The 26,072-nt window shown below is 53.8% G+C and overlaps 1 protein-coding gene across 2 annotated transcripts; it reads left to right on the forward strand.

The window, feature by feature from the left end:
- Positions 1-1,846: 1,846 nt before the first annotated feature.
- Positions 1,847-25,598, forward strand: LOC124233740 (ras-related protein Rab-15). 2 transcript variants are annotated; one of them, XM_046650901.1, is made up of 7 exons: positions 1,853-2,429; positions 19,116-19,176; positions 19,944-20,004; positions 20,510-20,587; positions 21,292-21,381; positions 22,594-22,659; positions 22,841-25,598. In XM_046650901.1, exons 1-7 carry the CDS (start codon positions 2,306-2,308, stop codon positions 22,997-22,999), a joined length of 639 nt encoding a protein of 212 aa, XP_046506857.1. In that variant the 5' UTR covers positions 1,853-2,305; the 3' UTR covers positions 23,000-25,598. The 2 variants fall into 2 exon arrangements, with proteins under 2 accessions (XP_046506858.1, XP_046506857.1); XM_046650902.1 differs by lacking the exon at positions 20,510-20,587 and having other exon boundaries at positions 1,847-2,429.
- Positions 25,599-26,072: the final 474 nt, after the last annotated feature.

Below are 26,072 nucleotides of genomic sequence, written 5' to 3' on the forward strand. Positions count from 1 at the left end.
ATGGAGTTAGGTATTTCATTTACAAAGACCCTGGTTAAAGCAAACTTTGTTGTCTCCACTAGTTTCTGTGGTTCTTTTGCTAACGTTGTCCCCAAATTTCAACTCCTCTACCTTGCAGAGCGTGTACCTATGTGCATGCACACACACAAAGAGGAAGAGAGAGAAGATCTCTGTATGATGGTTCTGAAAGTAGCTGAGCCAGCATGATAATGGAAAGTCTAGAAGCTAGGACTTCTAGACTATTCCTTTTTTCTTTTTTTTAAGCGATGAATTTGAGATCAGCCCAGCATGATGAAATATCCTCCATTTTTTTATGAGTCTGGACCTTTATTTGCCTGGATTTGTTCAGGAAGCCTCACTCTCTTTCCTGTGTTGCCCAGGGAAGGCCATTTCCTTCCAAGGGAAGTTCCTTCTTGGACTAGGAATTCACCTCAGGTTGCATCTTCTCTCCTGTTTCCCCAACAGAGGCAGGCAGAGCGCCACCGAGGGTCCCAGTGAGGTGGGCTGCCAAGAGCATTTCCCACTGCAGTGCCTTGGCTGGGAAGGCAGCTACACTGCCCAACGGGGCTCAGGCTGAGCTGAACCCGCACTCTGTTCTGGGGGTGACGGTGTGGCAGGAAATCGCAGCAGGACAGGCCTGCGCTCTGCGAAAACATCCCTGGCCAGCTGTGGATTACACGTCCCAGCACACGAGCATGGGGAAAACACTCCAGGGTGCTTTTGTCAGTGGGCATTCACTGAGTACTGTGTCAGTGCTGTGCCAAGCACTTTTCACACATCATATTTCATCTTTCCAACAATCCTGTGAGGATATCTCTACTTTACAGATGAGAAAACTGAGGCACAGAAGGGCTCAGGAACATGCTCAAGGTTGCACAGCTGGTGAGTGGAGGAGCTGGGACTGGAACTCAAGGGTGCCCACCTCCAGAGCCCTTGGCGTGCACCCGATGTAAACCCAATGTAAATCCAGCGAAGAGAAGCACACCCAGAAATCTTAATGGAATCCACAGGATCAGTTTCTTTAGCTTTTAATGTAATCAAAATATCTATCAGGTTCAAGATTTTTTCCTCTTTATTATAAATTTAGACACTTTGTCTGAAATATAATTCTTCAAGTCAAGTCAACGGACTTATCACTTTCCTTGACCTCCTACTGCAATACTTTCTCCATCCAATACTCAGCCTCATTACAGTCACACACACACTTTTTCATCACTTTTTAAAGATCTAATGGGCTAGACTTGTTCTCTGCTAATACTCATTCTTAGGATAGTTTTCTAGACTCCAGAGAGCATTTATTTGTGTCTCTTCCAGCGCTAACACATTCAGTGGTAGTAGATAAGGTCTTGAAAGAGGCCCCTTTATTCTTTGGTGCCACGGGTGTTCTCTAGCAGAAATACTTAGCCGGGCAAATAATGTACTTGCATCCTGAGCACCTACCCTAAGCAGCTTAGACTCCAGAGAGAGACTTTTGTCTACACAACATTTCCAAAAGATTTTGCATTTGGAAATATTTTTATGATCATCTATCTTTTCAGCACTTTTCCCTGCTTTAAGAAAAACTGGGGTGAGTGAGGGGAGGGTGGACACAGTCGCACAGGGTTACAGGGAAGCCAGATGGCAGAGGGAGAGAATTCTAGCAACACTCGAGTGTTCCTGGAGACGGCAACTTCAAGAGTCATTGGGGGTTTGAATCCAGACCCTGCTGAAATCAAGGCCTTCTGACCTAGGTGAGCCCAGGTGAGGACCAACCACTGGAAGGCCCGACCAGGCTCCTGCAGGGGCGGGAGCTGCGGGGCGCAGTCGACAGGTGGCAGGGCCAGGTTTGGGATGGCACTTGGGGCGAAGTGCTGAGACCCGAAAGCTGCGTTTGGTGGAGGTGGGCTGGGTGGGAGCTCGTCCCAACTCCTCCATTGGGAAACACAAATGTTTCCCCAGGGTCCCGGGTCCCGGCGCTGAGCGGTTGGGAGGGGTTAGGCCGCCGCCCGGGCCGCGCACCCTCGGCGGGGAGCGCGCACCGGCCTGGCCCCCACCCGCCCCGCCGCGGGGTCGCCGCTCTCGGCGCGCTCCCCTGCCCTTCCCTCCCCTCCCAGGCGGCGGCGGCGGCAGCGCAGGGGAAGGGGCGGGCGGGGGCCGCCGTCTCTCCTCCCACCTCGCCGCGCCGCGCTCCCCGGCCCCCAGCGAGCGGCCGGCCGCCGGCTTCCTTGTCGCCGCGCGGCGTCCCGGGCGGGCGCGCGCCGCGATGGCAGCGGCCGAGCGGGGCTGAGCGCCGCCCGCCCGCAGCGCCGGCCCCTCCGGCCCAGCCATGGCGAAGCAGTACGATGTGCTGTTCCGGCTGCTGCTCATCGGGGACTCCGGGGTGGGCAAGACCTGCCTGCTGTGCCGCTTCACCGACAACGAGTTCCATTCCTCGCACATCTCCACGATCGGTAAGGGGCGGTGGCCGGAGGGCGCCCCACCCTCCCCGCGCCACCACCTGCCCGAGGGCCCCTTCCCTTCCCCAGCCCGGAGGATTGTCCGCCCCTCGGGCGAGAGGCGATGGCGCGGGAGGCCAGGGCCAGGGACTGAATCCCGGGGTGAGGGGCCACCGGCTGGGGACCTGAGCCCCGTTCCCGGAGGTGAGGGCGTCCCTGCTGGTGTCCGTGACTAGGGAGAGGTTCTCCGGCCTTGCGCTGGGGAGCCTTCCCATCAGAGCTGAGAGAACGCGGGCGGGTGTAGGCCTGGGTATCCCGAGCTGGAGCAGCGAGAATCCTAGCCACCGAAATGACATCCCACAGCCCCAGGTGGAGGGGGGGACGGGAGGTACAGCCTGTACTCGGGAAGAGGGGTTCAGGGTGGGGAGCCGGGTCACTGAGTCACTGGGTACCCTCAGTTCAGGAGTGACCCGGTGTGGAGCCAGGAGGCGGAAGAGAGGAGGAAGGGAGGGGCCAAAGGGATTGAGTTCCTGGGCACAGTTGTGAAGGTAAGCCACGAGGTGGGACACCTGGAGGTGAGACGCTCAACGTTCATGCGTGTGAAAGGGGCACTTCTTAGCCAGCTCCAGGAAAGCAGTTGGCTGAAGCATTTGTTTTGAAGGAGGCTGAGGAGGACAAGGAACTCAAAACTGCTTGTCCAGACCAGCAGGTCAGAAGGCAGGCAGGACACACCTTAGAATACATTTCTCTGATCTGGCAGTGCTGGAGCCTGTGCTTAGCGGACAAGGCCTGGTGGCATTCCCAGCAGGACTGGGATGGGATCACTTGTTCTGGGAGGGGGTCGGTGGTCTCCCCCCTGCCGAGGTCTCTCCCTCTTGGGTCCTGAGGGGGCCCCCCCTCTGAGGTCTGAATTGCGGGAATCCCACCCACATCTGACCAGTTCCCCATTGATGCCACGGAGCAGCCTCAGTGCTGCCCAGGTCCCCTCCCGTCAGAGAGGGCCCGGCACTCAGCTTCCACTTGAGTCTTCTGCCTTCCCTCCCAACACACACTCCCTGCCGAGACAGAAGAGGGAGCAGGTAGAGGTGGGAGGAATGGAGCCTTGTGGTTAAGAGGCTGTCTTTGTTGTCAGACAGACTTGGAGACCTCACTCTGGGACAGCACACTTTGGGACAGCGCGCCCTTGAATATTGCTTAAGCTTCTGAGCTTTAGTGTCTCATCTGTAGAATGGGAATGATAACACTATCTCCCTCCTGAGGCAATGTAAGGATGAAATGAGGTAATGTCTGTAAAAGCGCTTGGCACACAGTCAGACACACTGGTGACGCTGGATAAATGCTGGTTGTTCTTACTGTTGTCCTCATCGTTGAGCTCCCAGGGTCTCACTCCATCTTTGCTTCACTACCATCAAGGGACTTAGGGTCAGGGAACGCACTCGTCTTTCTCCGGGGAGCCGAAAGGCAGGCTCCCAGCAGGTCCAAGAGCTGGGGCTGGGCCGCTGTTGGGAGAGATGGCTCAAAGGGATGGGTGGGGTAGGAGGCCTGCAGGAGGGCTGCGTGCCTCTGGGAAGGCTCAGGGAGGAGGCAGCCTTGGGAGAAAGCCTGGAGTGATGAGCAAGGGAGTGGCTGAGGAACCAGATGGGATGTGAGGACAGCTTGCAGGCTTGGGGATAAAGGGCAGCAGGTTAGCACTTAGGGAAACTTGCAGTGGTTATTTTTGGGATGGGCCTGGTGCCAGGGGCTGCTGAGCTATTGCAGAGGGCTGTAGGCTGCCTGGGGGCCCCTGGGTTTTGCCTGAAGAGCAGTAGTTTGCACCCTGTGTCCTGGACACATTTCAAGTCCTAGGAGTACCTGAGTTTTTCCCTGGAGAGCTTTACTCAGCCACCTCATGTCCGAAGCTCTTGGGCTCCCACTCAGTGTTGTGGGGGAGTTAGCCTCCCCTGGGAGACGTGTCCTCCATCCCCACAAACCAGTGAGGGAACCGTTTCTAAAATACCCAAATGGCCCTTGCGAGGGGCATGCTTTCCCCAGTCCCTTGGTCCCGGATGGCTGATCACTAGCCTTCTCCTGTGTCTCTTCCACCTTGTCTTCTCCCGTCTTAGACACCTTCTTCCTGCTGGACAGGTGAACGCGGTTTCCCTCACTTCCTCGGAATCCCTCTGGGGCCGCCCACTTTGGGGGCAGAGGTGAATCAGTGTCTCTGCACCACTCCCCCTCCTGTCCCCTCAAGGCCCTTGGTATTTTGACCTAAAACCTGAAGATGGCTCTCCTAGTTCTTCCTCTGCTTCTGAGGGCTGGGTCCCCCCTTCCCCGGGACGCAGAGGACTGTTTAGGAGTTTGGATTCCATGGAAGAGAGAGAAACCTGTGTTTCTTCACACCAGCCTTTTAAAATCTCCCCACTGGGTTTCTTCAACGCGTTGTTGTTTAAAGCTTCCTAGGGTCCCTGTGATTCTCCCCTAGCGTGGGCATGTTTTCAGCCTGAACTAAGACTTACAGAGAATTAGACGGTCAGCTTTCGCTCCAGGGATACAGAAAGTTTCCCGTGGAATTGGAAGGGGCAGCCAGGAGGCAGATCAAGGAGCCAAGGAAATGGGTACTACCAAGTCACATTCATTAATTTATCCATTCAGAAAAACCACGTGTGGCCTGTGGCTCGGCCGGGCGCTGTGACCTGGAGATCCCCAGATGCATAATACACGGAGTCCCCTCTCGGGCTGCTCCTCGTCTAAGACACATTCTTTTACCGTGCTGGGCATTGATCCAGACACCTTTCCCGGAGCTGCTTTTGTGAATGGGGAAAATGAGGCAATTCAGCAATTACTGCCAAGACAGAGGTCAGATTCTTGGATCATGCTGATGTCACCTAGGCTGGCACTTTTGTGATTTACCGATTATGTCACTTACTGTAAGAGCCTGTGACGTTCCAGAGAAGGGCCTGCCAGCGAGCCGTGAAGAGACCTCCCAGGTGGGCTGAGCGCCAGGGGCCCTGAGGTGGCTCTGTGCGCCCGCAGTCCTTCCCTGTGCGGCTGGCCGAGCTGACACACATGCAGAGCCCAGGGGGCCGTTGGTGCCTTAACTTAAATCTGCCATTTCCTCACCTGTTTAACAAATTAATTAAGACTCACTACAGAGCACCGGAGCACCGTGCCAGGCATTTTAGAGACATATTCAGTCCATCTTTGCCTGCCCACAGCAGCCCACAGTCTAGGTGGGCAGGCGAGACACAGACAAAAAGTGCCTTGGCCACAGCCAGGTGGTTTATGTGGGAGCGCTTGGGGAAGCCACTTCAGGGGTAGGATCGGTTGTGGTCAGTACCGTTACTATGAAGAAGGGCTTGCAGTCGTCCTCAGGAGCTGAATAATGATGTCAGACGTGCATGAGGCAGCCGGGGGACAGTGAGGGGACCGTGAGTGCTCCTGCTCCGACCCAGTGCTGGAGCAGGCTGGGAAGGAGAGGGCCCTGTGGGCAAGAGGCCGCAGGGAGGGCTCTTGGATGGGGAGGCTGCAGCCGGCCCCGCCCTGCCTTGTGGGCTGCGTCTCAGTCCCTGTTGGGCGGGAGCAGATGGAGGAACGGGAGCAGGGACCGCAGAGGTGGGGAGTCCGTGGGCGTTCCTGGGACTCTGGACAGTCTGGCTGGAACACAGGGGAGTTTTTAGGGGAAGAGTGAGAACATTCCTCTGTTTATCTCTCTGTCTCCCAAACTATGCTGTAAGTGCCTTGAGGGTGAGACCAAATCTCATTCCTCTTGTTTTCACAGTCTTAGGACGGGGCCAGGCATGCTCCCCAGGAGTGGTGTTAAATGAAGGAATGGATGTGGGGCCCAGGGGGCTGAGGGCCTCGAGGGCCTGGCTGAGGAGGTAGACACTGAGCCTTCGCAGTGGGTTGAAAAGTTTCTAGCAGGGGGATGACCTGGTGAAAATGGCCGTTAGAGGGGTTAAGACCGGCAGCAGGGAGACCAGTCCAGGGCTGTGGCGGTAGCTGGGCACGGAGGAACTGCTCAGCTCCTTCCTTCTCTCTCCTCCAGCCCCACCCCGTCCTGTGCACTCACACCAGACTCCACACCCTCGCTGTTCTCGTTTCCCTCCAGAAGTGGGGAGTAGCTTGAACCCATCAACCTGGCAGCTTCTAGAAGGGCCTCATGTGACCTGTGCTGCCTGCCCAGGCAGGGAGCTGTCCTCTCCTACATGGACATCTGCGTGCAGGGGACCTTTGGTTTCCTTTCCCATGGTGGCCAGAAGTGACATGGAAGCCAGTAATGCAAGCTGAAGGGACTGCCCACAGTTGATTTTATCCCTCCCATCCTTGGTCTTTCCTGAGTAGACCTGTCAGCTGGTCTCTGTACCCTATTTTTTTAAAAATAAATTTCAGGTGTACGTGGTTATATTTTGACTTTTGTATAGACTACATCGTGTTCTCCACTAAAAGTCTAGGATGGACCTTGAGGGTATTATGCTAAGTAAATAAGTCGGAGGGAGAAACATGGACCTTTTGTTTCAAAGGGCTCCTTTTGGCTGCACCCCTTCTGGATTCTGAGGAGCTGTGATCTGTGATTTTCCCGTTTGACAGGTCGAACTGCTATGTCTTCAGGGCTGCTTTCTCAGGCTTGGTCTTCTGCAGTATCACCTTTCTCAGGAAGTTCTGTTTGAACTGGCCGTGGCTGCCTGGGGCAAGGGTTTGTGGGTGACTGAAGGGGAGGGAGAGGGCTGGGGAAGGACCAGCGGGCAGAGACCTGAGCCTGGAATCCAGCAGCCTAATGAACCTTGGGGCTACTGCTTGGGCACTACGGTCCTGGGGTCTGTGGGCCCCAGACCATGAGGCACTGTGTACACTGCTGAAGGGTCAGAGTGGGTCTACATGCTATGGTGGGAGGCCTTCGCTCCCCTCCAGCCCTGGGGCAGCCTGAGACAGGTCTCTTCCCACTCTGTTCCCAAGGCCCAGAAGAAAGGAAGGGAAGGTGAGAAGACATGAGTAGAGTGGAAAGAGGGCCGAGGACATGCATGAGATTCTCCGTGGCCTTACTGGCTTTGCAACCTTCAGATGCTTATTTAACGTCTCTGTGCTTAGGTTCCGCATCTGTAAACTGATGATATTAAGAGTCTTTCTTAAAGGTCATGGTGAAGATTACAGAGGCTGATGGATACAAAGTACTTGGCAGAGCCCTCAATAAAATGGGAGCAGCTATCATTATCATCACTATTCCTAGCTCATAAGAAAGTTGTCAAGGGGCCGGCTCCTTGGCCAAGTGGTTAAGTTTGCACGCTCCGCTGTGGCGGCCCAGGGTTCAGATCCTGGGCGCGGACATGGCACCGCTCGTCAGGCCATGTTGAGGCAGCATCCCACATCCCACAACTAGAAGGACGTGCAACTAAGATATATACAACTGTGTACGGGGGGGGGGGGGGTTGGGGAGATAAAGCAGAAAAAAAAGTGTTCAAGATTAATAAACTGTCAATGATGTGCTTTGAGGTCACCCTCTCTGTCACTCATGCATTCAGCCTTTGGAGCACTGTTTACTGAACACCCACTCTTATGCCAAAGTGTAAGAAACCTGGCTAGATTCTTACCAAAAATCAGACATAGATCCTCTAAGGAAGGCAGTACAAGATGAATCTTCACAGATGAGCAGCTGGGCCTCATGCCCAGTGCTGGGTGAGGAGCTGGGGGTACAGAGGTGAGCAGAACAGACAGGAATCAGGGCGCTGTCCCTTCTTCCAGGGGAGCACTGGAGGAGGCTCTGGGTTTCATCTAAGTCTCTGTGCCAGGCGCCCCCGTGCCCTGGCAGTGCCCAGGGCTAAGGAGGAAGAGTGAGCTGGTTTGAAGGAATAGGGAGAGAGGTGACCCGAGAGGACAGGGGTGGCTCTGCTTCAAGGCTTGGGCCTCTGCCAGGTGTGGCCCTGCCTTGGGCCTCCATTCTGCCCATCCTTTCCCCAAGGACGTGATCCCCAAGAACGGCTCTGATACCTCATTTCGGCTGCCCTACGCGCCTGTGCCACCTTCACGGCTCTGCAGATTCAGCCGCGGCTCAGCTCCCTGGGGCTTGCTCCTTCCTCCTCCTGCCAGCCTCCTCCCGCTCCCCAGAAGGCTTGGTGATGAGCTTTATTACATGAAAGTCGATATTTGGCCATTACCCTGCTACTCTGATTGCCAGCTCTTCTCAGAGTGCCTTCTTCTGTAATCTAATATTTGCGCCTGTTTCCCTGTAAAACTGCCAATTTTCTGTGCAGGCCTCTGACCTCTCCTTGGCCGTTCTGCCTGGGCAGTGTGCTTTGTGAAGGGAGCCACAGAGCTTCCTGGACATTTAGTTCCTCCCACCGAGGAGGAAAGATTCACCATCAGCCCTATTTTATAACTGGGAAAACCGAGGCCCAAGAAAAGTGCTGACTCACATCCACATGCAGGTGGCCCATGCTGGAACGTCTCCTCTCCTCCAGTCTTTCCAGACTGGCTTGGGGCATGCGCTTGCTCATCCCAGAAGGCCCTTCCACAGGTTGCAAATAGAACCTCTCTCTTGTGAGCCCAGCGGATGGAACATGTGCCTCCCCACCCATCTGAGGGCTCTGAGACAGAGAGACGCTGTGTCTCTGCTGTTGGCTGAGTCTGCTTCCTTGATGTGACCTTCTGGGGGACAGTCAAGGGCTGTGATTGAAGGGTCTGGCTGGGGGAACCTCTGAGGATGAGATCTGAGAGTTGCCCTCATATCACTATTTGATAATATATTCATTGAGGACTCTGTGGCTGGGGCCCCATCATCTCTCCACTGGTCTTTTCTCATGGAATGTACTGACTTCATTCATTCACTCATTCGTGCACTTGTCCACGTACTCATTTTTTCTTCCATTTATTTAATTTTGTTGAATAATATGTAATGAGTATCTACCGGCTGCCAGGCAATGAGAATAGGAAATGAATCAGATGCTCTCTTGCCCTCTGGGGGCTCACAGTGCAGTGGGGGAGTCAGGCATGCAGACAACCAGAACGTTATGTAAATGCAATGTCAAGATGCTTTGGAGTCACAGAGGACTGATCAGTTCCCCCCAGGGTTGACTGGTGAAGGCTAACAGAAGAAGTGACAGTTGAGTGGGTCCTTGAAGACTAAGTAAGGTTCCCCAGAGGACAAGGGGTTGGGGAGGAGGCACTGTGGAGAACGCCTCATCATTTGGGGCTGCTACTCTTCTGCTCCACTGGGCCAGCTGGTAGTGGCCAGGTCATGGTCATACTAGCTTAAGTTCAACTAGATCCTTGCTAGGAGTTTGCTTCATGGGCTCTCTGTGAGGGCAGATGCCTCTGGAGGCCGTCTCCTCCAAGATGTTTGCTCCTGAAGCTCCCAGCCCATTTCTTCCTCCCGGAACCTTCTCTTGCCTGTCAACATGGCCCTTCCTGGGAAGAGGCTCAGGAGGAGATGGAGGACTAAGTAGTCAGTACCCTGGCAGGTCTTGGCCGCCTCAGCTGTGCCCACAGACCGCTCAGCAGCAGGCTTAGGGAAGCGAGGCCCAGGTAAGGGGTCTGCCAGACGGGAGCAGGACAGGATTAACTCGCGCACACGGCACATATCACAGAGGCCCTATGGAGGTCTGTGCACGCGGTCATGGGAAGGGAAAGGGGAAGGGACCTGGTGTTTCCTGAGTACCTACTCTGTGTACCCACTCTGTGTACCAGAATGATACGCTTTATACACATGAGTTATTCAGTATAGAGATCTCACCATAAAGTGGGGGGCAAGGAGTCCCCAAGTTGCCCTTTCTAGTGTTTGAGAAGTTTCTTGATACATTCTTCAGGTTAGAGCCTCTAAACAAGTGTATATGTACTTGGACATGTGCACACACATGTGCACATATGAGTGGGTCCCTGTGAGATCCAAGGTAAGCGAAGGGCCTTGCTGTGCCTTCCCTCTCTACAACAGAGGAAAGAATGATGTTGGTCCCTCCGCCCTTTCTCTTCTGAGGAACTGCAAGTTTGACTGAAAAGTGTTCCTGGCTGGGGCGCTGACCCTTCAGACCTTCCCCCTGCGGTACCTTCCTGCCATTCAGGTCTCAGCTCAACTGTCACCTCCTCTAAAAGGTCTTCTCTGAGCAGCTGATCTAAAGCAGCCTGCACACAGATCTCCTCACTCTCTACTCCGTTATTCTGCTTTTGCCTCTTAACACTTATCACTCTCTGAAATTATTAGTTTACTTATTGATTATCTGTCTTTCCCACTAGAACAGAAGCTCTCTGCAGACAAGGATCTTTCTGTATTATTCGTGGCTGTGTCTTCTAGTACCTACCTTAGTTCATGGCACAGAGGAGGCACTCAGTAACAGTTTGTTTGAATGAGTGCATGCATGCATATGTGCGTTTTCCTAGAGAACTTTGGCTCTTCCCTGAGGGAAGTTCCAAGTAGTGTTGGTTTCTTGGGACTCACACACAATGAGAAACTCACTGGGCTCCACACGTGTTGGGGCTGTGAGAAGAGGGGGAAGTTCTGTAAGGGGTGAGCAGTGCCCAGTAGCTTTTAGCTCTTCTGCTCAGATCCATGTCATAGGAGAAGCTCAGACATAGCAGGGAGCAAGAAAGTGGCTCCTGTGATCCCGCTGTGAGTGGGGTCCTCTTTGGTGAATGCAGAGACAAGGGGTCAGTATCTTAGACTAAGTTCAGTATTGTCTGTCACTCAGGGTCACTACTGGTGACGGATGATGCCCGTTGACTCAACCGAGCTGCTGGAGTGACCTTCCAGAACCACCTCAGGGTCAGGGGCTCAGGCACTGAGGGCATGCACTCCTTCCAGCCTCATGGGAGGCCATGTTTGACCGGGAAACCCTTCTATGATAATGGGTCCTGGGTTTCTGAAGATTGTCTCTCCAAGATTTTATGTGAAAGGGGTAGACTCCACAGTGGTCCTGGTCCCCATATCACCACTGTCCTTCCACATTGAGGTCCTGTGTGTGTGTGTCTGTGTGCACGCATCTGTTTGTGTCTTTATAAAGAAGGGAGGGATCGAGTATCATTCTGGAAATTTCCACCCTTTCTTGTGGGTGGGCATCTGAATCAGAGCCTTTGAGCCCAGTGCCCTGGAGGTTAAAACATGGCCTTGGAGTTAGCCAGCGACCAGGCATCCCTTTATTTCCACTTCCCATCACTCCCAGGACACGGTGGTGCGAATGCTGGTACTGCCTTTGCTCAGAGAGCCTGGGGGCACCGTTTCCCCAGAATGAGGCAGCATGAGGGGCAGTCAGCCCGCACTGGGTCCAAGGAGAAGCCAGCCAGCATGCAGTCCCGCAGGCAGTGAGGCCGAGGCCCCACGGAAGGCAGGCAGAGGGCTGCAGCCAGAGCAGGTTTGGGCAAAGCTGCTCCCAGCTCCCCTCACCTGACTGGGCTGAGGGACATTCATGTGCCAGGAGCCTTTGTCTGGAGTCTTCCCTTGAGCCTTGTCTCTTAGCTCTCCCTCTGTGTTGTCTCCTCCCTGCTCCGCCCCTGACTTGTGTTATGGGTCTCCTGGCATTAGTAGGCCTCTCTCTTGCCGAGAGGGGGTTTTGAAATGGAGATTACTGTGATGCCTTGTTGGGGGTGGCAAAGTCAGGCAGCCACCTCCCCCCAGGCTCTTTCTTTCCCTAAAGCTTGTTTTGGGGTTTCTCAGGGTGACCTCTTGGGAGGCGACCTCCTGCCACAACCCACATGAGCTCCACATGTCCAGCACATACCGGTTTTCTGGGGGGGCGGGGCAGGGCTTTCCTGGACTTCGGCTTCGTAACTGGAGCCAGCATGGCTCCAGGCATTGGGTGTCTGCCTTGGGTTTCAGGTGTATTAGGTTGTCCCTGTTGCGGCGTCTCATTGCTAATGAGAAGGCTCGGGTCACGCTGCTGGTCCTTTGGGCTGTGGTTGATCATGGTGATAACATTGGCACCCAGAAGAGCCCTGTTTCCACTTGAACCACGTGGCACTTGGCAGACAGGCAAGCTGGCACCTGACGTTAACCCATGAGGTGCTGGCTCACCAATAGGCACACCTTAGATGTGCCAGAATTTAGGTTGTAGTCAGACTCTGGGGGCCATGTAGCCTCCATGGTGAGTGGCAGTTTCTCTTTTTGTTGAAATGCTCCAGCTTAGTGTGTCTGTCTTGCCTCTCTGCCCCGTTCTCCTCCATCTTCCCAACTTGAGCCCCGCCTACTTCCCAGAGCTCTCTCCATTCCCCGAGCTGTGACCCTGGGTTCCATAATCCCATCCTCCCCTACAGGAGGCTGATAGCTTCTTCAGCTAACATTTAATAAAGCTCTATGTGCCAGGCTCTGCCTTAGGGGTTTTATACCTCATCTCATAATCCTCACAAAATTCTCTGACATCAGGGATCATCATCCCCATTTTACAGGTGAGAAACGGAGGCAAAGAGAGGTTAAGTAGCTTTCCCAAGACCACACAGGTAATTAGTGGAAAACGCAGGACTGGAACCAAACTCTGGCCTCACAATCGTGTTCTTATTGACCATGCCCCTCTGTTTCTTGAGCCGCACTTCCTCCATGCTTTCTTGGGAGGCAGACAGTGAGGGGGGGGAGTGTTCTTTCCCCTGGATCTGTCCTGTTTCCTTCTTTCCAGTCTCCACCTGCCCTCACTGCTCGACTGGGAAGGTAGTAAGCTCACTGCCAAGGCAAGATATCTTAGGAGCCAAGTGAGTGCCAGCACTGTCTACCCTGCCCCATCCCTCTGTCTGCCCCAGTCCCTGGTGCCCAGAAGAGGGCCTTGCTTGTCCTCCTAGTTCTCTGACAGCATCCCTGTCACTGTGCTGCAGGGGTCAGGTCGTGGCCTGGCAGTCGCTAGGGGTTGCTGCTGGAGGAGCAAAGGCCATGCAGCCAGGGACACAGCAGGAAGAGCCAGAGGCCTAGGGCTGCCTCAGGCCACAGGTGTGGTGAGGGCAGCACCTGTCCACATGCGTATCAGGACCTGGCACTGTCACTTAACTGACAAGTTTTTCTTGCCAGTGTCTGTGAGGCATTTAGATGGCAGGACACATGTCCCTGCTCTCGAGCCGCCGGTGCCCATCCCGCCTTGTGCTCTCTGGGGGAGGGCGATGCCACTAATGGAAATGCTACTTTATGCCCGGCATTGAGCTGGTATGGAGGTAAAGATTAAAAAAAAAAACAAACTTTGTCAAATACAGAATATACTCTCTGCCCCTTAGGTACTCCATGTCTAGTTGGGGCCAGAAGACAAAAACCAGGAGGCAGCAAGGAGCAGGGCCCATGGTTTTAGAAGTCTTCCTCCCAGCCCCATAGTTGGGACGTCTTGCCCACCGGCCTGGCGGAGTCCTTAGGCAGCAGTGGACAGTCACAGGCTGTGAATCTTCAGGCATCCTGAGGCGCTCTCAGAAAACGGGGATGTGGTATGAGGAAACCCATGGGCAGGAAGGTGGGGTCTGGTGTGGACTGGTGGCTGTGTGAGGATCCAGCGCCCTCAGGCCCGCTCTGGCCAGTGCGTTTGCCGTTTTAGTCATCCCGCTTCTCTGCACTTCTGTCTGCTTCATGCTTCTCTCCTTACCAACTGGCCAGTCCCTTCTGCACCGTCTGAGGGAGCTAGTTTGATCGGCTTAGCTAGGTTCCCTTGCCCTGTTGGCCAGGTCCCCTTGTGGGTCACCAGCAAGCCTGTTGATGGGTCTCCTTTGGGTCAGATATCCATCCCTGGTCCAGTCAGGAGCTGCTTCTCCACAGTGAACACGCTGTGCCTAGCCCTCCTTCCCTGAGCAGGGGCTTTGGGCTGGGCACTTCCAGCCAGAAAAGGATACTGGGTGTGGTAGAGACCATGATCGACATATCTGAGGTGCTGGGAAATCACGATGAGCTGCTCTGCACTTGGTTGGGAGAGGGCCGCATCTTCCTGACTTTCTCCTCCCAGGAGAACCTCTGCTGGAGCCACATGGAGGGGTTTGCTTGTTCTTCACCCCTGCATATTCCCTGTGCCCAGGAAAGCAAGCAGGCTCTCTTTAGGGACACTGAGATGGCACTGTCCAGGGGGATGCATCTGGGCTGAGTGGAATCGTGAACTCTCAAGGAGCAAGGGGTTCTCTGAAAATAGGTTGTGGTGGGCTTGCTCCACATGTGCCCACTGCCTCTCTTCCAGATGCTTCATGATACCAGAACAAGTGTGGGGTATGCCGGGTGTGACAGCAAAGGCAGTAAGATTCCACAGCCTCGAAGGGCTGGGAAGCCACTAGTGGGGTGCAGAGTACCCTGGGTTGGTTTTAAGACACCAGTTTCCCCGTCTGGCTCAGCCACAGGATGTGGGGACATGAGTAAGTTCCTCGGCCTCTCTGTGCCTCACGGTAATAATCTGCACTGCTACCTAATTCACAGGGCTGGCATGAGAACTGAGGGCGTCAGATTCCCTAGCTGGGGGAGTGCTATGATTGTGAGCATTATTATGAGCCTTGGGTGTGGCGCTGCCTAGAGGTGGGGTAGATAGTGGTTCTCAGACTTTAGCGTACCTACAATTTCGCAGGTCTGGGTGGGCCCTGAGGAATTTGCATTTCTAACAAGCTCCCTGACGATGTTGATGCTGCTGTTCCCTGGACTAGCAAAGGCCTTGGGGTAGCAAAGGCCTAGAGTATCCAGGGTTCTTAGGTTTGTTTTCCTGGCTGGTCCCCAGGAAGCCTTTCTCTGGCAAAGGGAAGGTAGGAGGCAGACAACCCTTCCTCTCGTGTGCCATGTGCTTTACATACATGGTCTAATTTCTGTTCCATAACAACCCTTAGGAGGCCGGTGGTCTTCTCATTCTACAGAGAAGAAAACTGAGGCTCAGAGAAGTTGAAACCTGCCCAAAGTCACATACCAAGTGCCAGAATCAGGACAGAGCCAGGTCTTTCTGACTCCAATGCCAATGGCTTTTTCTTCCACTGTATTATAGCTCTCAAACTTTCCTCTCTCTGAAAGTCATACATGGTCCTGTTAGAAACACAAGTTTCTGTGCCTTGCTCTCAAATTCTGATTCAGTAGGTCTATGCAAATCAAGATAGCAGCAGTTTAGAAAGATCACCCCAGATGGTTCTAAAGCTGAGCATCTGCAGAGCACACCTTGAGACTGGGAGAACTCCCATGCTGCCTCACTTGACACTTCAGCCTCAAAGCTTTAGCTCCAAATTCTCAAACTTCAGCATGTATTAGAATCACCTGGGGAGCTTGTTAAACCACAGATTCCAGGGCCCCACCCCCAGAGTTTCTGATTCCTTGAGTGAGGCCCAAAAGTTTGTCTTTCTAACAAGTTCCAGCTGATGCTGATGCTGCAGGTCCGGGGACCACACTTTGAGACCAACTCTCCTAGAAGCTTGCTATCAAAAGTGTGATCCATGGACCAGTAGCATCAGCCTCACTGGAAGCTTAATGCAACATCAGTCCCCATCTTACACCTACTGAATCAGAATCTGCATTTTTAACATGATCCCCATGTGATCTGTGTGCACCTTCAAGTTTGAGAAGTGCTGCCTTAGAGGAGCCAGAATGAGAACATGCTGGGAGGGGAGGTAGATGAAGAATCTCTTTTCTTCCCATGGAGTCTGAAGATGCAAGAAAGAGGAGCAAAACTGTTAGGCTGTGCACCCAGGGAGTGCTGATGAGTACAGCTGAGAGGTCAGACTTGGAAAGGTAGGGAACTCTTCCCCAGAGAAGGCAGAGAAAACAGGAAATGCTTAGGAAATGAGGTGGGCCTCAGGAAAGACTTCATCAGGCAGCATCCGTCTTGCCCATAGACAGTGGAGAAGGACTTCTGTTGACTGCACAGTGGTGGGGAGGGTGCCTGGGGCTGAAGCCTTCAGCAGGGAGGACAGTGGCTGTGAGGAGTGTGATGGGTGAACACACATGGAATAAACAGTGTGCTGAGCAGCTGCGAGGGCCTGGCTGAGGTGAGAAAGCCTGAGTCCACAGCGACTGAACAAGCCCAGTGTTTGACTTTGCCCTGCAGCGCCCAGCAGCGGGAGAAACCAACAGCCCCACAGGGAGAGGGAAGGGGCCATGGGTGGGCACAGGTCATGGTGGGCCAGGGGTTGATTGGTAGGGTGGACCCAATGGAAAGTCCAGGGTGTGCAGGAGAGAGAAGGAATAGATTCCACTAGAAGATCCTTGGGCTGTTAATCTTTAAATTAAAAAAGGGGGTGGGGGAGTGGGTGGGCGAGGAAAATCCCTCAGAAGGCATAGACTCTCTGTTTCTTCCTTGGTGCATTTGAAGAGCCAAAATTGAAGCATTTTACTTCTCAGAGATGTTAAAACATTTTATTGGGGGATCAGGAGGGCCTAGGTTGCAAGATGGTGGGGTGTGTGTGGGTGCTCGGAGCCCCCAGAATTCCCCAACCTTGGTCCCAGCCACACAGCTGGGAAGCGGAGGATGAGGGAAGGACTCAGGCCCAGCGCTCACCCCCAGGGTAGCTGCACGTCTTCTTGTCAGTCTTGCCTCTCCAACAGCCTACGTTCATTATCAGGGAGAGTTCCCCTGTGTTGGGGGCTTCTCTCCCAGCCAAGTCCTTCTTGGGGACCCGCAGAGAAACAGGACAGCAAGCGTAGTTGAGTTTCTCTGCCTAGTTACCACACAACTCTGCTCTCACTCCCCCAAGAAGCAGTGTGAGGGATCGCGTGGGCTGTGGCATCAACAGGCCTTTGCTCGTTGCCGTGCTGACCTTGGGCTAGTTATCTTCCTGGCCTTTGTGTCCTTTCCACTGAGCTCTGTAAGGGCAGGGGCATGTGTCTGTTGTGCCATTCCATCTGCACCTAGCACTGTGAGGACACAAAGTAAGTTCCCATAGAAGTTTATGAAATAAAGGGAGTAGGAGCTCCCTTGTGACCACTTTGCACAAGGCACTGACCAGGCTTGCTGGGCTGGTAGGAGGATGTGTTAGGTATATTACAAAATGAACAGAATTGCTGGTTCTCCTGGGAAGAAGGTACTGCACCAGGAAAGAACAAGAATTTCTGGAGTCCCTCCTATGCCAGGTGTTAGGGAGAAGCAAATTCTTGACAACTGTTTGTCTTGGGAGGGATGAGCACGCTACGGCCCCACCATGGCCAGGTGCCCCTCTCCTTCTTTCTCTCTCCTCCCCCTCCTCACTGTCTCAGCACGCTCGAAGAATGGCTGCCAGACGTTGCCCATTTGGAAAAGTACAGCTCAACAGAGATGAATCAGCTTGGGCAGGCGAAAAATGATTCACGTCTGACCAGCTTGGTTTAGTTCAGGTTGTCCGTTCTGAATCTTTTTCTCCCTTCTAATTAAATGATTGGTCTTGATGGTGAGAGAGAAGAGCCTGAATTTAATCTGTATTTGCGGAAAGCTGAGGACAGCATGGATACGGGGAGAAGTATTCCCATTGTGAGAGAACTAATGCCAAGGTGGAATGGCAATGGTGGGGAGAATCTGGCACCTTTGGGGTCTTCGGGGCTGTGCTGTGCAGCCGGTGTCTACTGTCCAGAACTCTGCCTTTACCATGTTCCTCCTGAAAACTGCTTAACCATGCCCATTCCTGACTTGTCTCCAGGAAGTTCACGAAGACTTCAGCTTAATTCACCTTTTAGACATACCTCTTCAATCACTGGGCACAGTTAGGGCTGAGGAGATGCAACATGACAAAAACATCTCCCCTCATCTCTCTGTCGTCACTCACATTCAAGCCTGTGTGCTGCTGCTGGTGCTGACTTCTCTTGCTATAAATTTCCTCAAATACTTTTCTGCCCTGGGCTGCTTTGCCAAATCCCTTATGTTTCTTGTGTCTTGTGGCAACTTAGCTCCTCCAGTCTGGGCAGATGAGCCTGAGAACCCTGTTTGTTTTCCTCTCCATCCCCCAGTGACACACTGTGCCACTGCCTCTTCATCTGGTCGTTGGTGGTCACCATGAGCACCCACTGTGGACCAGGCCTGTACTCGCCTATAATGATAGCTGCAGTCGATTGAATATCCACCGGGTACCAGGCACTGCATCTCATTTGGTCTTCTCAGCAAGCCTCTGAAATGACTGCGGTCCCCATGATGGAGGATCTGAGAAGCAAGGTGCCCAAAGTCATATCTATGAGCTAAGTGGGCAGAGAAGGCTTTGAGCTCAGGCCTGATTTCAAAGCACGTGCTCCTTCTAGTAAACAACAGTGCCTCCTGTGGTGAACAGGGGCTAGTCAACCACAGATCTACTAGGCCTTCTCCTTGGTGGGCCTTCTCCAGGTGCCGAGGGTTTCATACACGCCATGGGGTTGAAACAGTCCTGCTCTCTCCAGGGTCTGTGTGCCTTTCCCCCATTCATGACAACTCTGCAACCCCTCCTTGTTGCAGAGAGAATAATAAGGCAGAGAGAGAAAAAGCCCAGGCAAATGAGGCAGATTCTGTTTCTGGGGATGAGAGTTCAAGGAGGGATGGAAACAAGCAGCTCTCCAGAAGTATAATTGGCAGACTTCACACGTGTGTAGAGTGAAACACGTTTGGCGCTAAGTGAGGCGGCGATGGAGCGGATTCCTCCATATTCTCTCATGTTCACTTCCTGTGTCCTCAGAGCCCTTTACTGCTGTCACCTCCAGCTTAGGGAGGAAGGAAAGCCCCGTTCAAAGCCCCGGACACTTCCTCAGGGTAGTTTTTGGTTCAGGGAGGCCTTACCTCATGCCATCTTTCAGCCAAATTAAACCAAAAGGAGATCCCTTCCAGCGTGAGTGCCTGGGCCTTACTGTTCAGTTCTCAGCTGGTTCCCTTGCTAACTTTCTTGCTCTCTCCCTTTCCCCAGGTGTTGACTTTAAGATGAAGACCATAGAGGTTGATGGCATCAAGGTGCGGATACAGATTTGGTGAGTGGGCTGCTTCCTGGCTGCCACTGCCATATGTAAAGTCCTGAGGCTTCATCGGGGTTAACTGGCCACCTCTTCCATGGAGAGAAGCAGAATTCTCAAAGCCCCTCTCCTGCTCCTGTGAGCCTTAATCTCTTATCTTGCTTAAGAAACTTTATAGGATTGACCGCAAGTCACTAAAAGGCAGGAGTTAGAAAGAAGTGGCAAACTAACCACTGGGGGTTTGTCTTAGAATAAGGCTGTACCCTGAGCTGTGACACCCTGTGGTAGGATTGGAAGGAGGGAGGGCTCCACCCTGTCATTCAGGGTGAGTTCCTCAGTACAGCATGGTGCAGTTCCCGCACGTAGCCACAGGGGGCTGCTGTGGCTCTGTCCTGACGCTCTTGGAAGCTGTCTCCCGCCTTCAGATTGGCATGGGCGTTGCCTTCAGAGGCCCCATAGGCACTGGAGGTGGAGCAGTCCAACCAGTCTGGCCACAATGGCCAAATTCTAGAGAGAGTTGTCCAAGGCCCAGTTAGGGTTGTGACTCCTGGTGCAGACATAGCTGACGAGGCCCCGCAAGCCCTGTCTGCACCAGATGACCAGGGCTCTCTGCTGCAGAGTCAGATGTGTTTGGGTCCCCTTGGGGACCAAAGCTCCACTGATTTCTCACCCTGCTGCTCCCCAGTTTTTCCTGCAAGGGCACAGGGTCTCCCAGCTCCTGCTTCTCCCCTCCCCACCTGCTTCCATGGTCCCTGCTCTTCTGAGGGACTGGCTTTCTACTGCAGGGACACGGCGGGGCAGGAGAGATATCAGACCATCACAAAGCAGTACTACCGACGGGCCCAGGTGAGCTGCCATATTCCGGGTTTAGAGGTGGAATGCTGCCACCCACACTCCCGGCTCTGGGTGTTTGAGATATCTGTGCCTCTGACCCACAAAATAGGGCCCTCAGATTGCCTGCTGGGGAGGGGAGCCTCGGGGCAGTCTTTCAGTTATTCGTTGATCATTCATTCATCACTTAGTCTCTGACCACTAACTACAGGCAGGTCCCTCATCCTCACCCTCAACTTCCACCCTGCACCCTGGGCCAGAGACCTGGGTCAAAGTATTTGGTACCCTCCTACCTCAGAAAGTTCTGTGATGGACCTAGGAAGAAATAGCTCTGCGGGTCTGAGAGAGAAGGAGATGTTTCTGGGTGCTGAGAGATCCTCATTATGCTAAGAAGGGAGCAGGGAGAGTGGGACCCAGCAGTTAAGGTACCACATCTGCTTCTGGCCCCGTGACTATGCAGTGCCTCTGTGTGCATGTGACCCTCCCACCCCCCACCTCTCTCTCCTTCTCTCTCTCCTAGGGAATATTTTTAGTCTATGACATTAGCAGCGAGCGCTCCTACCAGCACATCATGAAGTGGGTCAGTGATGTGGATGAGGTAGGAGATGCTGCCTCACTGTCGGGGGTGGGAGAAGGGCACCTCAGAGGGGAAAGCAAAGAGAGGGCCAGATGGGAAGGGCTGAAGCTCTCGGGGTTGGCGAGCAAATGCTACCAGGAAACCTTGCTTCCACAGCCCCAGATGAAGCCCTCCAGGTGAGTAAGGCATCGGGAAGGAGCCCAAGCTGCCATGCCCTCCATGCCTTGCACCCTGCCAGGCCTCTCTGGCTGTTTCTTCTCTGAGACAAGTTAGGTCAGAGCCTACCCTGTCAGCAGCTTCCTTCCCCAACTCAGGACCAGGTGGAATTGTGAGACGAGGGTTCCAGTCCTGGCTCTGCCACAAAAGCTGTGGAGCCTTGGGCAAGCCCCTTAACCTCTCTGAGTCCCCAGTTTCTCATCTGTAGAATGAGGGGTTGGACTTCAGTCCAGTGTCCTTTCCAGACCAGATATCAGTTGTCCAACCCAAGGAAGCACCAGTATTAGCCAGAGTGTCTTCTACCCCAAGCTGTCCCCATGACACCCTTCTGAGACCCTGGTGTCAGCCATGGTACTTGGGGGAGCCTGACACCTGCACCCAGTCAGCCCACTCTGTCCCTAGGGCTCTTAAATTTGGTGCTAGTGTGGAGGCCAGTGTGGACTGTATGGTGGGGAGATGGGAGGGAAAGGCAGCACTCACTGGCAGTTCTGCCTGTCCTTTGTCCCTAGTATGCACCAGAAGGTGTCCAGAAGATCCTTATAGGGAATAAGGCGGATGAAGAGCAGAAACGGCAGGTGGGAAGAGAGCAAGGGCAGCAGGTAAGTGGGAGCGAGCTGGCCAACTCCATCCTTCGGGTCTTCCGCTGCCTTCCAGGACAAGTCCTGAGAGCTGGGACCCAGGACTCTGTCACTATCATCAGGCACCCTCGCACCTCCCACTGTAGCCTAAGGCACTGGGTGAGTTGCCATCCTTGAGAGTTTGCTTTCTGTCCTTCTGGACAGTGATTTGGGGTCCATCCTGAAACAAAGACCTCTTGGGCAGCAACTCTCCCAGCTCTCAGTTCCCCACGGCAGGACTACCTCTGCCAAAGAGCTCATCCTGGTGTTAGGATGAAGAAGGACTTGAAGTTGCTGACTTCCTCTCTAACAGCATCTAGGCACAGCTACCATCTTACAGTCACCCCACTCCCTCCACACCTGCTCCCTGTCCTCCTTATTCCTGGAAAGAGGTAGGAAGGGAAATGAGGGAGTGAAAAGCCCACCATCTGCGAAGCCATCGGGGCAGAGAGGGAATGTCCAAGCATACAGGGAGACTGTCCTCCCAGAGAACAGAAAGAAAGATGGAATCGGCTGCGACAAGAGCCGTCCACCCACTCCAAGGGCCTCAAGAGCTTTTTTCTCCCTCTTCAGTCAATAGCATTCCACTAGCACTTAAAGTTGATTTTTTTGGTATAAAAAAGTGATTATGGTCACTGAAAAATTTGAAAGTAGAAGCAAACTCTACTAGAATAATAGCATTTACTGAGCACCGTATGGGTGGCCTGGTGCTAAGCAAGTGCTTTGAGATGGATGAGCCCATCTACTCCTGCCACAACCTTGGCTGATAGACACTTTCATCCGCCTTCATCCAGATGATGAAGCTGGGGCTTAGAATCAGTAATTTGTCCAAGGTCTTGCAGCTGTGAAGTGGCAGTACTGGTATTCAAGTCTGGGGCTGTTTGACTCCAAAGCCCATGTTTTTCATTAATTTGCCATATTGCCACAACATTTTGGTGTCTTTGTCTCCTGATATATGGTGGTGTGTGTGTGTAGGGGGTGGGGGAATGGAGGAGTGCATTTGCGGAGCATCTTCTACCATTCTCTGCTAGCCTGTGTCTTAGAAGCTCCCAGGCTCGTCTGAGAAGTTACCTATCTGAGACATTGTCACAGCACAGCATAGGCTGTGAGTGCAGTGGCATGAGTATGTGCCAGGTGCTCTGGGCACCTCCCTTCCCTTACTGACTCCCTTTCAGGAATGTTCTTCTCTTGCAGCTGGCTAAGGAGTATGGCATGGACTTCTATGAAACAAGTGCCTGCACCAACCTCAACATTAAAGAGGTGAGAGCTCTGGAGCCCAGTTGCCCAGCTTCTTTGGCTGAGTCCAGCAGAGTTGGGGAGGCAGGCGGGGAAGGCAGCAGACAGGAGGCGAGATGGGATGAGACGTGGCCCTCGGCAGTTACAGGATCGCTGAGGGAAGAGGAGGAGATGCTGGGCTAACCTGTGCCCCTTGCTTTCCCAGTCTTTCATGCGTCTGACAGAGCTGGTGCTGCAGGCCCATAGGAAGGAGCTGGATGGTCTCCGGACACGTGCCAGCAACGAGTTGGCACTGGCAGAGCTGGAGGAGGATGAGGGCAAACCTGAGGGCCCAGCGAACTCTTCGAAAACCTGCTGGTGCTGAGGTTCCTGCGTGGAGCACCCACACGATCCCCCCTCCCTCAGGAGGCCGGTGGGCAGACAGGGAGTTGGGGCTTGGCCCTGCCTCTCCTCTCATTTGGGTGACCCTGTGGAACATCAGTAGCTGCTACCCCCCCGCCTGGTCCTGAGAGCAGTGCTGTGTCATCTCCGAGCAGCCTCTGCCCCCAGCCCCTCTAGCCTGGAGTGGTGTCCTCCAGTCTGTTCCCCAGCCACAGGCCTGCTGTGAGCCCCAAATGTGCTACACGTGCTGTCTCACCACCCTAGCACCCCACACAGTGGCCGAGTCTGGAGACAAGGCCACTTTAAGGCTCCTTCTTTCTCAGTGCATCTTGTCTCCTCTCCGCTTTTTCTCTCTTCTTCCCACTTCTCTTTCTCTGTCCCCTTCCCCTCCAGTGTGTTTGTGTCCCAGCCCCTCATACCCCTTTCCCTATGTGTCCTGCTGTGTGGCTGCTAGTGCAGCCTTTCTTCCCTTTCTCCCTAACCCTGTCTAAGGGAATGGACTCAGGCTCATGGGGATGTTCCATACTCTGCTCTGGGGAGAAGGCCCCCCTGCTTTGTGGGTGGGCCAGAGGCTACGGGGTGCTTCTTCCTCTCCTCCCTCCCCCACCCCGCCTCTTCTTGTTCCATGGGGCTGCCTCCCCACTGATCTGGGAAAGTGGAACATCAAGGTAGGAATGAAACACCAAACTGGTGGTCCTCAAGCCAGGGCTGTCCTACCTCTCCCTGCCCGCCCCCCAGCTTGGGCCTTGCTTGGCTGCCTGCCCACCTGCCTCTTTTGGGGAACTGAGCTTGGAGGCAGGTACCTCAGAGAAGGAAAAAAAGTGATGAGGGGTGGCAGGGATAAAAATTCACCTCCATTCTCTACCTCCCATGCAGCGTGTACACAGTTTCTCCCCACCTGGGTTCCTGAACATAAGATGTGGACCAGGGCCTGAGGGCACTTCAAGGGCAAGGAGACCCCTGGGGCCAGAGGTACTGCCAAGCCAAGCATGCACTCCAAAAAGGAGAGCACTTGGAATGAAGGACTAGCTCCTATATATCAGGTGAAGAGAAGGGATTGCAGGCCAGGGATGGCAGTTTGCAAACCAGAGGGGAACATGGCAGCAGCAGGGCTTCCTGGGTTCCATCTTCCATTTCTTGTGGAAACCCCACACTCCCCTGGCCGGTGAGAGGTGACATAGCCACATTGGTGGTCTTTCATTGAACCCAGCCTTCAGCTCTCACAGTTTTCCTGAGACCCAAAGTTTGTGGAGAAGGGCAGGGCCTTCATGGGGAGAAAGAACGAAAGCCCCGGTAGAAATGCTTGGTGCTGTTCTCTTCAGCCTCCAGGACAACGTGCTCTTCTTGCCCCTCTAGCTCCTGAGGAGGAGGCTTGAGGGTGTGCCAGTTGCACTGTGGCTGCAGGTGGAGGGAAGCGGCTCCCTCCCCCAGAGCTCTTTGTTCAGGAAGAAGTTTCTTTAACACCATGTGGCCCAAGAGTAGCTTGAAGGAGGCCTTTTAAGGAAGGAACAGGTCAGCTGCCAGCTCTCGTAGGGCTCCTCCCCACCGTCCCAAGATGGAGGAGCCTAGGTAGGAGGATCATTCTTTAACTACATATTAGCCACATCGCATGGCAGGGGCTGGAGCAAAAACAAAGAATTGGGCTCTGGACCAGAACCCAGGGCTCACACATGTGAAGGGTTAAGAGCCCCACTTCCTTGCTCCTCCAAAAAGGGGCTGGGGGGTGAAATCACCAAACCTTTCCTCCTGACTCTTCTCAAACCAGGAGAGAACAGGAGAGGGTAGCTCAGGATGTAGGAATTGGGGATAGGTTAGCGCAGTGGAAGGAAAAGGAGGGCAGGAGTAGTTAGGGTTAGGAGTAGTTGGCTAATGAGATATTTAGAGAGCGGACTTTAGGATGAAGTGATGACTAAGGCTGGAGATGCTGCCTTGACTGACTCCTCAGGTGTCAAGACATGCAGCATCACACTGGAGGGAGGTCGGTAATGCCAACCCTTGGTGTGCCCTCAGCCAGGGACTTGAGTCAGGGCAAGTTTTATTGGGCATTGGTGCCAACCTGTGGGTCAGTCTAGCAGCTTTCCCTGGAGATCAGGCGGCACCACTGCCTGCTCTCCTCGCCCCCTCAGGAAAAAGGGACTATATTTTTACTGTACCCTAGAAGTTCGGGAAAGGAAAACCTGGGGTCAGGATTCTATGGCCTGATCAGCCCCGTCCACCAGGGCCACAGCTGGGGAGAGAGATGGGAGCAGGAGGAGAGTTGGGATTTTGGGGAGCAGCTCCGCTCAGTAGGTATCAGAGTTGGCCTCTCACCCCTAAACTTCCCCTGTCCAGGAGGTGGCCTGGGATCTGGCATTCGGCCCAGACTGTTGAGCAGGCGCTCCTGCCTGTTTCCTCCTCGCCACCTCTGCGCCTGCTGTCTTGAGACTCAGCCCCAGGCACTCCACCCACTCCTGACCCCCCACCATCTCCCTGTGATGGGTGAACTTTGTGTACTGTGTCTTGGGTCCAGTAAATGAATTGTGAGCAGGGTTCATCTATTTTAAACACAGATGTTTACAAAATAAAGACTATTTCAAACCACAGGTGTGGCTGCCTGTATGAATCTCTGGGAGTAGGTCTCACTTGGACCCTAAGTTAAGGGGGACGGGGAGAGGCAGTGCCAGTAGAAGAGGCTCCAGAACCCTAAGGCAACAGCAGTAGGATGACAATGGAGGCAGCCAACTTCTTCCAGTTTGTACCATTCCTAATGCCACCTGCGGGGAGCCCCAAGCAAAGCCCCCATTGCTCTGCAGTGGGCTTACCCTGCAGAAATAAGATCGAGTAGAGTCATGGGAGGATGCTCAATGTCTATGTCTGAGGGAGTCTTTAAAGCCAAGAAGGTTCTCTGCCTGGGATGGAACAGGAACAGGTTCTTCCTGAAGACACGAGGAGGGATGAAGTAACCTTTCGGAAGTTCTTCCTAGCCCTGTGACTGGATACCTCAGGGGAGCAAGGCAGACTGGAATCTCGGGGGTCTGGGGCTGTTGCATACTATACTTTGGGGAATGGAGTTGATG

This window comes from Equus quagga, unplaced genomic scaffold, assembly GCF_021613505.1.
Source record: "Equus quagga isolate Etosha38 unplaced genomic scaffold, UCLA_HA_Equagga_1.0 220_RagTag, whole genome shotgun sequence".
NCBI classification, from domain to species: domain Eukaryota; kingdom Metazoa; phylum Chordata; class Mammalia; order Perissodactyla; family Equidae; genus Equus; species Equus quagga.